The 16,789-nt window shown below is 34.5% G+C and overlaps 1 protein-coding gene across 2 annotated transcripts in view; it reads left to right on the top strand.

The window, feature by feature from the left end:
• Positions 1-16,789, top strand: part of PTPRK (protein tyrosine phosphatase receptor type K) — a 487,710-nt gene that overhangs the window by 383,091 nt on the left and 87,830 nt on the right. For both annotated transcript variants that reach the window (XM_054569944.1, XM_054569942.1), the window contains exons 9-12: positions 2,921-3,030; positions 4,024-4,225; positions 8,302-8,407; positions 14,591-14,864. In XM_054569944.1, the coding sequence (XP_054425919.1) occupies positions 2,921-3,030; positions 4,024-4,225; positions 8,302-8,407; positions 14,591-14,864 (692 nt within the window). The remainder of the gene's footprint in view (positions 1-2,920; positions 3,031-4,023; positions 4,226-8,301; positions 8,408-14,590; positions 14,865-16,789) is intronic.

Genomic DNA, 16,789 nt, shown 5'->3' with positions numbered 1-16,789 from the left:
ACAATCACAGCAATGGGAAGACTGCCACAATGATGGCCTTCGTAACTCTGTATTGTATTTATACACATTTTAGGTACATCTACACATTTGTATATGGAAAGGCGTTGTCTTCCTTCAATTGTAGAAAGTTATTGAATATAATTTGCCTGTTGCCCCTGTAGTTCTTTCTTTTGTCCACTATACTTGCCCACCTCAAGATCAGTAATATGGCACTCTCTTAGCCATAATTTTCCCAGACTCTTCCCTCTTACCAATGTGACCTTATATATTTGAAGTAAATCCAATTGATAAAGTAGAAAAAGTTTAAAAAGAGTGGAGAAACATATACATTCTGGAGAGACTATTCTGCGATTCTACCCCCTCCCAGTGCAGAATTATGCAAACATTTAAGTCTATCCCTATTTGTGAAAAATTAGAAATCTAACCATGCCACTTTATAGTATTTATGGACCAAATTGTGTTTGGTGAACACAGGTACTAATTATACACCATCACATAAAAATTCAATCATTTTTCTTTTGTCTCTTCCTTCCCACAACAACCACATTCTATATGTGAAGTATGGAAAGGCGAAGACATATTTTTTCCTTAATTATAATCATAAGCTTAAATCATTCAAGTATGATGGAAACAACAGGTATTCTTCTGAAAAACAAACGAATGTCCACTGCAGCCTCAGTAGATGCCACCAACTGCACATAGGGGCCTTCAGCCTTGATCAGTTACATAGTATATGCCCGTGCTGGGGATTGGGTGAGAGTGGGGAAGCTGCTGAATGCTTTTGGTTAACTTCTCGCTGAGCCCTCAGCTGACAAGTACATGAAAAGATCATCTGAAGTTTAGTGGTGGCATCTTTCCTGTTTACTGTGGGTTTCTTTCCTTTATGAACTTATTATTAATGTGCCAAATTATGCTGGCTATCCCAGAGGTCATAACATCATTCATCATCCCTTGTAGATTGAAATAAATCTTACTCTTTTGACATATCATTCAGAATTTCTTGATGCTGCTGGCCACAATGCAATGCATTTCCTTTGATCCAGTGATTTTTAATTTGTTTCAATCCTCACAAAATTGCTTTGTACTCTAAAACTACCTTTCTAGATAATGTCGTGTGTGAAATTCACTGAAATATTATATTAAGAAAAAGTTAATTAAATACCAAACTTGCCCAACATTAGGTCAATATTTTCAAACAAAACACATTTTTAAGCAAAGTAGGATGGAGAGATATAGTTTTAAACATCAGCAGAACAAGAAACTGAATATGTGAATAAATAGTAACTATATATTTAAATAAAATACATAGAAGAAATATATACAGTAACCAAAATATCTCATGTTATATTTTGTCAATAGAAGTTGACACACCGTTCATTGCTGCCAGTAGGTATTTTTAATAAATGACATTTGCAAATCAGGGCAGGGATGAAGGTCCCTCAAATCTTGTCATACCTGGAGACACTTCAAAACTAGTTAATGTGGATTGATGAGTTCTAAACAAATGAGGTGTTATAAAATGATTTGATTCTTTTCTTTGAAAAAGTAAATTTCATTTAAAAGACTGAAGTAAATGATATTTTAAACTATGTTTTTTAACCTATTTATCAGTTTTTAAGTATAATTGGCATTTTTTTAATTATAGAAAGTTAATAATATAGCTATAAAAGTCAGATTGACTATTAATGAGCATTTCTTTTTTTAAAAAAATAGAACATTTATTATCTTATATAAGTCCATAAGTAGGGTAAGCTTCAGAGTTGAGCAACCGTGTGGCTCAGAAATATCAAAGAAGCCAGGTTGTCTTCGTGTCTGTGATAGGCAATCCATATGTTGTTTCATCTTTGGCCTAGTTCTTCTGGTCACAAGATAACTGCCAATCAAAACTGGGAAAAGTTCTATCCTTTATTTCATGAATTAGGAGAAAAGGAGAAGGAAAAATAGAGAGGTGGGGGGAGAGAAGGGAGAGAGCAAGGAAGGGATAACTTCCTTATATATGGACTATGAATGCTTTCATTTAATCTGGTTGAGCCAGGTTAGAGTATATGTCTGCTCTGTGATCAGTTAGAATCACAAAGAAAATGCAACCCCTTGATTTCTTTTGACTAATCAGAATCTATGCTCGGAGTTAGAAATTGGCAAGCTTCCTTAGTCACATGGATTGTGTGAAAGATGGATGGTTAGTTGAACAGAATTGGGATTCTTTCCAGAAGGAGGAAGAAGGGGTGATGAGTGGTCAACTGACAGGGTCCCCTGCACAATCCCATTTTGTGCCATTTCCTTTTCCTTGTGATGGACTTGATAGTTCAGGAACTTTGGTAATAGGCTTATAATTTGGCAACTTTATAAAGAGTACAAAGCATCCTATGGACCTGAGTTTGAGTCATGATGGTCTTGTCTTCTAATTATCTGATTTCAGACAGGTGAGGTTGCTTCCTTGCGCTTCTGTTTTCTTATCTTTTAAAAAGCTTAATGCTGCTATGTGATTTCACTTTTGAGTCTAGGAGTGTTAACTATTATGTTTCATTATTTGATGACCTTTGCTTACAGAGACTCTTTCAGGGCATATAATCTGCAAAATATCTTTCACAGAAATACAGCTCTGTTCATGAAACAATTTCAAGTGAGATTTTTGTGTTATTAGAGGTGTACAACAGAGTAGACTACACAATTTATTCAGTTCTCTAAGGTGATAAAATATTCTTTGAATAAAAATAACTTTGCAGTTGTACATTTTCTGTATTAGAAACCTATAGACGTATTTATTTTGATATATTAAAGTCAGAAAACTGGTCATATAATTTTATTTTAAGGACATATTTGTATTTATTTTATGTATTTTTAATTTGGTTGTCTAGCTCACATAATTTTTCAGTTTCTGATCTAAGCATTCTTATAAACAAAATGCATGTATTTGTAGTGCCTGGCCCTGTACCAGTCAATTCTCTTCAAGGAACTTCCTTTGAAAATAAGATTTTCTTGAACTGGAAGGAGCCTTTGGATCCAAATGGAATCATCACTCAATATGAGGTATTGGGAGAACAAGGAAGTTCATTGAAATGTGGATTAAAGGGAAAGTGAAAGGAAATGGTTAGAAGGAAATAAGGGGAGAAATAAGCAAGGATTAAGGGATTAAAATCATTATGATTTCTCCTCTCTTTTAATTCGGCATTTCTTGATTCCAAAATTTAGCATCAAAACAAATGTTATATGGCACCTAGAATTTTCAAATGCTTACAGTAAATGCATGTGTTCATGTGTGTGTGTGTGTGTGTGTGTATGTGTGTGTGTGTTTGCTTTATAAAAGCAGGTCTTTTTCAAGTAGACTTGATGAGAGTTGTGAAGATGAATTTTTATAAAATTGAGAAACTTATTTCATACTATGATTTAGGGAAGGTCATTGCATGTCATTTGTTTCATAGAAACAGATTATTACAAAAAAACCCCACCCAACTCTTATACATTTGACTATATTTAAGCTTAGAATATAAATTATTACCTTATTTTAAAAGAAGAAAGAAAAGGATCATTTTGATTTTACAAATGTATAGTTATATTTCTGCATAGTCAGTGTTGATTAAAGCATAATACGCTAAAAATGCTAATGGCTACAGAGTGCATCAGAGTGCAGTCTTATAATCTGTGACTATATTAGCATGCTTGAATACTAGTTACATGAAATATATGTAACTTGGACAAAGTATAGATTAAGTTAATTAAAACAAACATTTTTTGAACACATTCTGTATTGCATATGCATTAAAATATATAACCATAAGGTTATGTTTCTTATTCAAACACATTACTTAATTTTTGATAAAAGAAAATAGGTGTATATTGGTCCAATCATATGGATAATAGATACAGATATAACCATATGAAAGAGAAGGAAAAGAAGTGAAAAAAAAAATGTGATTCACTCCACAGAGATGCCCTTGAATTCTATTTTATTTAAAAGTGTCTCTTTAACATTTATTATGAATTATATTGAATATGTAATAAAAAATATATTTCTTAAAACAGGTTAGCTACAGCAGCATCAGATCTTTTGATCCCGCAGTCCCAGTGGCTGGACCTCCACAGACTGTATCAAATTTGTGGAACAGTACACACCATGTCTTTATGCATCTCCATCCTGGAACCACATACCAGTTTTTCATAAGAGCCAGCACCGTCAAAGGCTTTGGGCCAGCCACAGCCATCAATGTCACGACCAATATCTCGGGTATGCAAATAAATATAGAATTGGATTGTGTTAGTATGAAATAGAGAATCTCAAATACATGGAGTATAGTTTGTTTCATTTATTGAATCTTTAATGTAGTCATTCATGATTAAAGGCATTTTAAATAATTATTTGAATACAGTTACTCTTGGTTATATGTCCAAACACAGTTTTAATTGACAGTGGTGTTTATAAAAATTACATTATATCTTTATTAGAAATCTTTCAAAGTTTATTACATATGCTAATGGGCTTATAATAATTTGAATTGATAATTAATATGGTATCAGATCTTTACTGTAAGTGAGTTTTATCAAACAATGGTAGATTATCCTTGCTCTACTCTCTTTTAGTACCACATACCTTATCTCTCTATTTCATTTTTATTGACATTCTGATCATTTTAACCAAATGTGATCTTTTATTTTTCTTAGCAGTCTCACATAAATTCATCTACATTTCACAACTGCAGTGTGTTAGGTTGACAAAAATATACAAGTAAATTTTTATTATGTTATGCTCATAATTTCATAGCTTGTATTTGTCTAGATTCTTTACAGATGTGTCTTCTTCAGTGAAGTCACCAATTAAACCCACCTTTACATTTTTTTTTTTTGCCAGGAACTAGCATTGTAAAATATCCCCAATCTACCCCAGTTTATATAATGCTACATATTATCTGTTTATAGTAAAATAAGTATATATTATACATGTTACTGGCATTTTAAATTGAAAAGTATCAACCACGTAATATATTAAAATACTAATTTTGAATTTCTAAGTTCTTTTTGTTTCATTATGTTTATTTCTGTTATAGTTCTATCAGCATATAATAGAGCTATAACACATCATTAAAATTTTCTACCATTGTTCTCAGTCGGTAACATTTGACTCAAAAGAAAGCTATATACCCTAAATGTTTTTAAGTCCAAAATTGTATTTGGAAAGGTTTTGAATATAATACAAAACTTTAAAAATTTCTATCATGAAAAATTTGCTATTTCAGTATGAGTGATGGTTTTTTTAAAGTATTAGTTGTCACGTTACTAGAAAATATGGCTTGATGATATGACATAGTGAGACATGTCTCCTACCCTCTAGAACAAGCAGTGGTGTTATAGATAGATAAGATCCTTCAACAGAAATATCTACAAAATTTCCATAAACTTGTAAAGCATTGAACAAATGGGCATTATTGAGAGCCATAATTTCTTACAGTTCTGACACATATTTTATTGAATAGGAAATTTATAATTAAAGACCAAACACCCACTTAGCATTTTCTTTGAATTATTTTTTTATACTTACAGTTTTCAGATTACAGCTGTTTATCATCTTTATTAGAGTGTTGTATACTTTTACATGTTTTATGTCATTGATTAGCATCTATAAACTTCAGCTTTGAAGAGCTCCTTTTAGCATATCTTTTTCTATATTATCATGTTTTATGTTTTTTTATTGTTGTTCAATTACAGTTGTCCCCATCCCCCCCCCCCCCATTACTCTACGCCTCTCCCATTCAGTCTTCTCCCTCTGCCCCCATTGTCTTTGTCCGTGGGTCCTTTTATACATGTTCTTTGACCATCTTTTCCCTTCTTTCCCTCGTTATCCCCCTCCCCTCTGGTTACTGTCAGTTTGTTCTTTATTTCCATGTCTCTGGTTCTCTTTTGCTCTCTTGTTTGTTTTGTTGATTAGGTTCCACTTATAGGTGACACTATATGATATTTGTGTCTTTCACCGCCCAGCTTATTTCACTTAGCATAATGCTCTCCAGTTGCATCCATGCTGCTGCAAAGTGTAGAAGTTCCCTCCTTCTTTCTGCTGTATTATTTTCCATTGTGTAAATGTACCACAGCTTTTTGGTCCATTCATTTACTGATGGGCACTTAGGCTGTTTCTAGCACTTGGCGTTATAAATTGCACTGCTAAGAATATTGGGGTGCATAGGTTCTTTTGAATTGGTGTTTCAGGATTCTTAGGGTGTAATCCCAGCAGTGGAATTGCCAGGTCAAAAGGCTGTTTCATTTTTAGCTTTTTGAGGAAATTCCATAGTGTTTTCCACAGTGGCTGCACCGGCCTGCATTATATTTAATTACATTTTCACTTAAAATAACCTATGTACATAGATACTAGGTTTCAAACTATAAAAACTTGGTGCAATCACTGTATTTTAGGAACACATAGTAATCAAGCTCATGCTGATAAAATTTATGGTTGTTGGTTCTAAGAATCACTTAAACTTTTAAGATAATTTATTGTTATTTATCCATTGAGTCCAGTGATTCTTTTCCTCAGTACTTTAAAAGTGCTTCAAATAAACATGAAATCAAGTTATTAGAAAAATGATGCTTAGAGATATGATTTTTATATATGTGTGTGTATGTGTGTACAATACTGTATGTATATATATATCACATATTCGTATTGTGTATATAATATCTATTTATTTTATTTCCTAAATGTCTCTCAGATAATTTTCCCTTTTCTAATGTCACTCTTCCTTTCTTTCTATCTGGACCATTTTTTAAACAGATCATTGAAATATCTTGCTAAGCAGTTTCTTTGCCTTCAGACGTACATCGCTTCAGTGTATTTTTATACTTTATACAATATATATTTCCTTATTAAGTTTTTCTCCCAAAATCTAATGTATTACATCTACTGTGATAAAGCCCAAAATCCATGCATGGTGTGCATTTGCATTGTATAGCTCCTTCCATTCTCCATTCCTTCTCATGAACACAAAGTTCCAGGTATAATACACTGCTTTTAGTTGTTAGAACACACCTTGTCATTTCATATTAGCTTTCTTCAAATGTACTGTTTTCTCCCTCTGGAATTTTGTTCTATACTTTCTCATTCTGATGAGTTTTTACTCTTTTAACATTCAGCTTAAGGATCACCTAAACCCTGAAGTCGTCCCTGTTTCATCTTCCCAACTCCCAACACTAGCTTAGAATAGTGGTTCTCCGAGTGTGGTCCCAGACCAACCCCATCAAGGTCGTGTGGAAACTCACTAGAAAGGCATGTTACCAGGCCCCTCCTCAGACCCACTGAATCAGGAGAGAGGGGCAGCAATTGGTGTCTTATGAAGCCTTCCAGATACTTCTAATCTCAAAACTTTGGTAAACACTGTTTTGGCAAACTGTGTTCCTCTTCTGGTCACCTAATATTTTGCTATTAATTTTTTATGCCTCTCATTTTTTGTAAACTATGATATCCTGCTTTTAATTCTATAAGTGTAAGAGACCACACTTTTTTTCCCTTTATATTTGTAGTATTCAGTAAATGTTCAATAAATGAATGAAATACTTCAAAAATTTATTAGATGCCAGTTGTTATGTTATTCTGGTAGTGTACACATTTCACAGATTATATACTCCTTTAAACATCTTTCTACATAGAAATTATTAAAAGTCACTGAGGCTACTTTTTCAACCAGATTGAGAGGGTAGTTCCGCTCTCCTACCAACATTATCAAATATTTTGAAAATATATGTTTCTTCTTTATTTAGTAACTAGTATAATAGTGTGTGGTAAATAAAAACTAATGTTCCATTCCCATGCATCACGCTGCCTTGATATGCTTCCATTGTAATGAGAACAGTGAAAATAGGCCAAGATACTAACAAGGGGTCGTTCTACAACCATTAGATCATGAAGGGCACCTCCTCTCAGGCAGCCTTTACCTCAATTCCTTCCATTCCTATCTGCACATCTCAGTGTGCAGCTCCATAACCAGTTCTCCCCAGAGACTCCACTGTTACCACCTTCATCACATCCCACCAATGTTTATTCCAAGATCTCAGGAAACTAAAACCTTAAAGCATCTTCCCAAAGTGTTTGGAGTGTGTCACAAGTTGCCAGATTATTATTTAAATTCCTATAACTCTTGGCTTTCTATCTTCTATGACCTTAGGTTTCCAGGGGGTTAACATTTGCTGGTGTATGTTATTCTACAAAATAGGTATTAAATTGATTTTTTTTTCCTCAGTTACCATCATTTGTTCAACCTGAATTATGATATAGTTCTCTTAATTGATTGAAACTTTTTCTTGTCATTAATCACTCATCAGCTCCAACTTTGCCAGACTATGAAGGAGTTGATGCCTCTCTCAATGAAACTGCTACCACAATAACTGTATTGTTGAGACCAGCACAGGCCAAAGGTGCACCCATCAGGTAAGAGGGGGGCGGGAAACAATAGCTAAAGGAAGAAACAGCCAGTAAAAAGGATGTTTTCTCATAGTTGCTTAGAAGCCAATACACTGAGTGGGTCATTTCTATGAGACAGTCATTTAACAATTACTATCAGAAGGTTTTATTTCTCTTTTGTTTTGACTTTCTTTGCTTTTCATTTGGACTAAGCCTGAGGATAGACTTGTAGTTAAGAGGTGAATTCTAAGAGGATTTTTAAGATATTCATGAACTCAATCATTCACCTCTCTGTGTTGTTTGATTTAAGAGCATTGCTCTTTTATTTTTTTCTCTAGTCCCATTTCATTTCACTTCTTCTGTTGATATCTATGGTATATGAGCTTTGAAGGTATTTGTCAGAAATAGAATGGGAAAATACCTCCTATCCAATGCATTAAATCATTATGAATAATTTTATATGAATGATTGAAAAGTAGGAGGCTCTGAGGAAATAAAAGTAGAATAATTATAATGAACATAACCTATGTGACCTTTTAATTCCTAAATTATCTCTATAAATTCCATAATAAATATTAAAATTCACTTTGTATTTTCTTTATCTTTCCAATATTAAAAACTCCCATCTTTTCTTCACCTTGCATAAAATTATGAGCCATGTTTTCAAGAACTGAGTCAAATTATTCCAGTCATTTTAGATAAATATTTAAAACTGATGCAAGTTTTTGTTAGAAATTTGTATATTTTTGTGGATGTTTTTGTTTTCAGCTTGCTGTTGAGAAATAAAGCACAAAAAAATCAGCGCAGGTATTTCATAATTAAGACATCTCAAGTTGTTTACATGTTCATTAAAAAATAAAATTAATCTCTATTTTATGTGTAGAATAAATGAATTTGACCTTATGAGCACATACTAACCATTCAGATAACCCTGTATTACTAGAAAGGAACAAATATTTTTAATTAAAAAATATATTGATAAGAGAACCTGAGTTTATAAAGGAAATTCTCTTGAGTCTGTCTGGCTAAAAAGCATAGGACTACCGCACCAGAGGAAAAGAGAGACGGCTGCATATACTGGTAATGTAAACACTTAGGAAACATTCCTACTTGAAAATGCAAACTAAGTATGCAGTTCTGTTCATGAGCCAATGATCTGTGAATGAGTCTGATTGCCGATCCAAAGGAGAAAGAGTAAATGCCTGCATTCAATATCTTTTCCTAGTGACAAGAAATCAGGATTATTCACATGTTTCTACCTGTGATAAAATTTACTTTGTAGGTGTTCAGTTCTGCCACTGCTTTTCAAATGAGCTGCTAGGTACTTGCATTTATTTATAAGAGTTAGATATTTGAGTGAATTCAGCCTTACTTAATGGAAGTTGAAAACAGTGTATAATTTTTCTACATAACATAACATATACTAACTCTTTATTCATTTAATCAATGTGTTACACAAACAGTGACTGGCCATGTGTTATGCGTTAGGCACTGTGCTAGGCATTGTAAATCAAAGATAAAATGATCACAACAAAACACAGAGCCTGTGTCCACATTTGTCATGGATGATCAGAGCTGCCTGCGGCCTTGTAAATACTTTACTTATAACCAGTGTTCACAAAATGTGTTACATTAATGAGCATGTTATCAATGACACATTTTTATTTTTTAAATTATTTTATTGTTGTCAAGTAAATTAAATCAAATGGCTTTCTTCTACTTTTTTACTTAACACAAAATTTTTAATTACTAAACATCCACAGTCTGAATTTATGCTTATGCAAAAGCAGTCTTGATAATCATAAGTTCTCTTTCTCTGCCACAGAGGTGCACCTTTTTGTATATACTGGAAAGACATTTGACCTTTTCTGGGATTGAGCCCAGTGTCTGAGAACTCCCAATTTTATGCTTTGGAGCTTAGGGCTCAGATAAATTTAAAATCTGTAATACTACATGAAGAAATAATGAAGTGATATATAAACAAATTAAAAGTATTTTAAAAGAACATTACTATGAAGGGGGAAAAAAACTTGTTTTCCAACCGAAAATCTAATCCCATCTTTTCCATTTTTAGTTTTTTGCAATGATTTGCGCAGGTTTCTGGTATCGCCCCAAAGGGAGGGCTAGGCCACAGAACTAGACTGGTCTAGTCAAGCGATCTGGCCTCAGATGGGCCTTGCCTCCTATGGGCCTTGCCTCCTTTGCTTTTTGAATTCCCCAGTCAGGCAGTCCTGTATTCTTTCCTCTGACCACATTCCTACCTTCCGTCTTGCTAATAGGAGCCTTATCTTGACATTTAACTTATTCAGCGCTCTAATTTTTTTTGAAAATGAGAACCCAACTTTATGTAATCTGTTTTCAAAGCTCTGTATTTATGGTCTGGTACTTCAGATCTTTGATTGGATCCTCATTACTACCTTAGGTTCTTGAAACTCTTTTACTTTCCATCCAATTTCTTCTTTATTTATGTCAGCCTATCTGAATCTCTTCTCTGCTAATGCTTGTTGCCTTCTCCATCTGTCTGTGACCCATCTCCTCTCCTCGCAATAAAAGCCGTACTTACCACCTCACCAAACCTCCTGGAATCATCCCTCTGTTAGCTTTGATTGCTAACATAGGCTCTAAATACCTGGTTCTATCTTTCCTTATTTGACAGCATAACTAGCCTCTGCCAGACTGCATTTCACCCTCTATTTGTCCCAACTACGTTGAAATATCTAATTCTTTCTGCTCTGATCTTCCTAATGTCAAACAAACTGCAATTCCAAAAGCCTCTGTCATAACACCTGTGAAATCCTTGTTGGGTAGAGTTTATCTGTCAGTGGTTTCTATAAATTCATTCAATATGATTCATTATGTGCCAGGAGCTGAGCTGGGTACTTGGAATAGATATCCACATAAGGCAATTTAGTATGTGCCCCCCCAAGTGGTGGATTTTAAGAGAGAGAAAACATGGTTTAAAAAATTGACCTTGTTAAAGTCAATGCCAGGATTTTGAGCTTTTTTATTCAGAAATGGAGAGCAGTAATTATGATGCTAACCTAAATGATAACTCAACCTTTATTCTGGATCATCAAATGCTGGCAATGGAGCAGTGCAAGCAATGGTACCTGAGATCTTGGGAAGTCTGTTTACTATAGAAATAACAAAATATTGGAGCTGGGAATTTCTTCTGAAACTTTAAGGAGATATTTTAGATCAAAAAATGAGGAAGTATAAATTTTATAAAATGTGTTATTTGATATCACTAAGGTATACGGGCTGAAATAGTTGGATTCACAGAGAGCTTAGTTGCTAGTACTTGAAAACCCATGGCAGGCTGTTACAGGTAATTCTGGATTGAGCTTCAACATTTTTAAGCATTACATCAAGAGAAGTATCTACCAAATGTGTCCTATCACTTTTTGAGCTAATGTCAAAATCCCTTTGTGTATTTTCTTATAGTTGTGTAAAGAGAAATTGTATGATGAGATGTCATTATTTGGCTTCACACAAAACTAAGAATGACTGCACTCTAGTGCTTAATCACATTAGATTATAATATAGCGAAATCATTTTTAGTTTTTTAATATAAGAAAATCACATTTTGAGTATTGAGTGAAGATTCATAATGCCAGGATATTGATTTTAACTTAATTATAGAAATATTTTTAAAATGTAATTAGAAAGAATGGGGACTATATGAAATATGAGTAGAGTGAATAAACTCTTCAAGTGACTTTGGAATATTTTAAATTGCTACAGTACTAAGCTCAAAGAATATTTAGATCTAGCTAGAATTAAGTACCATTAGGTAATTACACAACCATAAGGATGAGAAAGCACGGGCCCATTTCATGTAATCAGTCAAGTCAGTTCTAATTTGATTTCTCTTTCCTTATTTTCTGCCCTTTAATTAATTTGTATTGATAAGTAAGAAAGTAACAGGGGAAAAAGAACAGTTCAAAATAAGTGGAAGAATAAGTTGGAGAATAGCTTGCTCAAATTCAACAATGAAGGGAAAATACATTCTTTTAAAAATGAATTTAATAACTTTGAGTTTAGGTCCATCTCAAGTTCGATGAGGTCTCTCCTCAAGAGCAGATTGCACTTTTTCTGCCTTCACTGCCTTCCAACATCAGCAATTTGCTTTGCTCCTCACGGATCTGGAGAGATGAGCCCTTTTGCGTGAAATTTCTGAATTTGTAATATACAACCTATGTCAATTTAATATAACTTGTTCAGGAGGGGAAGGGTCAACTCAAGGAACATGTATGAAGGACAAGGGGGCGGTGATGGAATGTGGGAGGAGGGTGTGGGCAGAGCAAGGGAGAGTGATAGGGGAAAAATGGGGACAACCATAATTGAACAACAATTAAAAATTTTTTTTAAATGATGGAATATGTGCATGTATGAGTTTATCTACAAATTTTACCTATATATGTATGTATCCACAGGACATGCAAATCATACACATATGGATTCTAAACTGAAAGTGAATAGAAAAAAAGACTAGATTTACTTAACATGACACATGTCAGCTATGACCTTTTCTTTTTTTCTCTCAAAGGGCTATACTTGTGTATTTCCTGTATTTTAAAATGCAGGGGGAGGAGGTATAAGGGGGCTAAATGTTAAGGGTAAAAAATAAATTATACAAAAATAAAATAAAATTAACAAGTGGCTCCTCCATGGACCTCTCAGAGAGAATATATCTTTTTAATAGCATTTCTAGGAACTTACAGACCCAACTTGGCAGAGCAAGAGAGAATAGTGCAGTATACATAATTTCAAATGACATAGATTTCTGCCTTAGTTACTTACTCAAATCTGAAATTCTGACATTAATATAATTTTTGTACTATTTCTAAGAGAAAGACGATGGCTATCAACCTACCAATTTCTTTGCAATATTTTAATGATAAATGGAAACTTGAATAGTTAAGGAGAAAAAATATTTAATTTACAAAACTTGTTTCTTAACTATAGGAAGATTTCCTGTTTGTAGGGATAACACAGTTTATATTAAATTAGAATTTTATATCAGATTCTAAGCTGGTATAAAATATAATTTTTAATTGTCATAGAGTCAGATTCTCTTTCTATTTCTGCTGGAGATCTATTTAATAGCAACTATTTTCCCTTTATTGAATAAGCACCTTTTCCTGGAGACTCAGAGTCAAACATGAAGTTCTACACGCAGCTTATTTATAATTGATTTACATATGTGACCACAATACATTGTCTAATAATATTCAGGCCTTTTGAAACATAATTCTTTTATTAATAATATAGAAATATATTAATAACATCAACTTTCTTGGGTATGCATTTCCTAAAAATGTTTGCCTAAAGAATGTCCTACCAAGAAAGAATATTATTAAATATACCCATTTCAGAAATTGATAAAAAATATTACAAGTGGCCAGGCAGATCTCTATTTTAAAGTTGAAGTTTTTTCCTTTCCTCACTAAAGTAATAGCTGTTATAGAAAAGTTTAAGACATTTAAGAAAGGTATTGAAAGTTTTTGTTAGATTTGAGCTTTAATAGACCAAATGCCATCTGTTTCTACAATTTGCAACATTTTATTATTAACAACTCTAGAAGAAGGAGGCAGCTCTATTTCGGTGGTGAGGACAGATTCCTGTCCATCTGTGCCCGAGTGGCAGCATGTCACTTGTGCTTTAGATCTGCATAGCTGTGAGCCAAAGTTGATGCCAGGGCAAGGTCAAGAGGTAGGAACTGCCTGTCAGCGCATTCTGTCTCTAACGTTGTGACAACTGCGAGCTGGTGCTCTGAGCTCCACCCTGAGGCAGCCATTCTGCTGGGCCTCGGAGCTTAACTGGACCTTCCATACTATCGTTTTAAAGGAAAATATTAACTTTAAACATTTAAAAATAGCAGACAACGAACTTTATTATGTGTCTCTGGTTAATGTTGGGTTCCTTATTAGGGTGGCTCATTTCTCAACAGTGAAAAGTGTGTAGAGTTAGTTCTGTGCTCATGTTTTTAACTTTCTTTTTTCAGTTCCTTGGTAATTACATTGGGATTGGAATCCATATGAAATTCAATTTTATTGCAAAATAGATGAAAACAAGAATGCAGGGTATTAAGACCGGCCTTAAAGACTTTTAAATGTGTCCTGTTACTGTTAAATAATGTTTTCTTCTTTTGAGACTTCCTAGTATCTAGAACCTCTAAATGTGTGCTTTATTTTCTTTTTCCAAAAGTGCCTATCAGATTGTTGTGGAGGAGTTGCACCCACACCGAACCAAGCGAGAAGCCGGAGCAATGGAATGCTACCAGGTTCCTGTCACATACCAAAATGCCATGAGTGGGGGTGCACCCTACTACTTTGCTGCTGAGCTACCCCCAGGGAATCTTCCTGAACCTGCCCCATTCACCGTGGGTGACAATAGGACCTATCAGGGCTTTTGGAACCCCCCTTTGGCTCCACGCAAAGGATACAACATCTATTTCCAGGCAATGAGCAGTGTAGAGAAGGTAAGCTTCCTCCAAGATTTGCTTTTTCATTGCCCTGAGGAAAGGCTGCAGTCAAATGTTATAAATACTCAGTAGCCTTTGTCAGTTAAACAAAGCGGGAAAAAATTCCTGGTTTCTGTTCCCAACAGTGTGCCTAGTTTTGAGCACTGGCTCCATGCACAGGATTCCTGTTTCCTGGTAACTGCTCTGACTTGAACCTTCTTCTGGAAAGCCCACATGGGCAATTCTGAGCAAAATGATTTGAAAAGGGGGGCTGTGCTGCTGGGACTGGAGCCCCAGTAAATATTGGGCATTGTTCTGACTTTGCTCAGTGGTGGCACACTTCAGAAGATTAAATTTACTGCAGGATAAACAGAAAGCGTGTTCCACAGCAGGCTAATAAACCCTTATAAACTTTTCAGGGGGTACAAGCCAAATAGTAAATAACAAGTAACAATCCTCTGATTACAAATAGGATGCCTGTGGTATATCTGACAGAGCCTAAACAGAAGGCTGCTTGGAGACCGTTGAGTGCTGTGCCCTTAGAGGAGTCTGTTTTCTGTTCCCCTGGTTGCCCCTCCTTTTCCCATTTTGGGCACAGTTGTTTTTGAGGACTGCCACAGATCCCAAATGAATATCGAAGAGGAAAACACAACAGGAAGTTAGAAACAACCAGTGGTTCCATATGTGGGGAAATAACCTGGCCTTTCATGCTTCGTGCTGTTCTCTGTGAAGGATTTTCTTCCCTACAACTTATTTAATTTTTTTTGCAAGAGAGAGGGGGAAAAAAATGTTGAGAAGAGAAAATGTCTGCAATTTGAAATCTAATAGGAGAATGATATTTTTGTTTACTTGTAACTTTATAGGAAATTGCTGGGTTTGGGTAATTGAGTCCCTGAGGTGGGTACTTGAGAGATGCTGTAAAATATGAGACATCTAGTTGCATGTTATATCTTGGAATAGCTTAAGTGGAAGATACAACAATCCATTTACATTTCTTCAGGGACCATGGGAACTTAGAGTATTGATTAGTTGCTTTTGATGAAAACTTTATTTTTCTGCTTACCTTATATGGTTGGCTTACAGAATACAGGAGAGAAAAATGCCACAGCATCCTCTAAAATGTACCCTAAAGCCAGAGGCTGCTCATGATTGAAATGCTCTTCTCATATTCTAGTACATTTCCTTGTAAGTGGGAGTCTGTAAAGGCAAGTCAACTGCCTACTCCCCACCTACCCATCTTCTCTACCACTGACTACTCAAAAAAGAGATGACTATAGAAGTTCATATTCCATTCCAGATATGAAGTTACATAGTGGTAGAAAGCATAGTTCTGTGTTTGGATATTCATTTTTACAGAGCTGAAAGACTGCAAATTAACTTTTCTCATTTGGTGTATGAGGAGTATTAATAAATGCATATTACTTATAAAGGATTTTCTCTGACACTCTTTAACAGCATCCTTATGAATTTTCTCATTTTCTAATTATTACTGTGTCTCCATGTGGTATAATCAAAGTACAGAGCAGCGACAACATATTTCACAGTTATCTTGGCAAAGAGGTTTAAAATCAACATGGCCCCTACCAGCGGAGGCTGGTAATCCCGATAGAGTTAACAGCAATTGCTTTTAGGAAATCAAAATCCCTCTGGGGCTTTATGGGAAAGTGAAATAATCTCTTGCAGTTTATTATGAAGGCCTTAGGTCACAATTAAGGAATAGAATTGCATACTTTCATTTTTAATTACTGTTTCCCTCTCAGTGCATTATTTTACTTAATTTAAAAATAACATGCGTAAGAGAAAATGATAAACTCTCGGTTTATCAATATATAGAACTACTCAAGTTGAAGTTCTAAATGCATCTTAAAAACAAATAGCCTCTGTTTTGTTCACTGGCTTGAACATCTTTTCAAACCTCTTGTATATTCAAGGATATAAACGGA

Source organism: Pteronotus mesoamericanus, unplaced genomic scaffold, assembly GCF_021234165.1.
Source record: "Pteronotus mesoamericanus isolate MK-2021 breed Mesoamerican mustached bat unplaced genomic scaffold, CSHL_Meso_final contig_20, whole genome shotgun sequence".
Classification (NCBI taxonomy): domain Eukaryota; kingdom Metazoa; phylum Chordata; class Mammalia; order Chiroptera; family Mormoopidae; genus Pteronotus; species Pteronotus mesoamericanus.
This window is presented reverse-complemented; position numbering and strand designations above follow the sequence as displayed.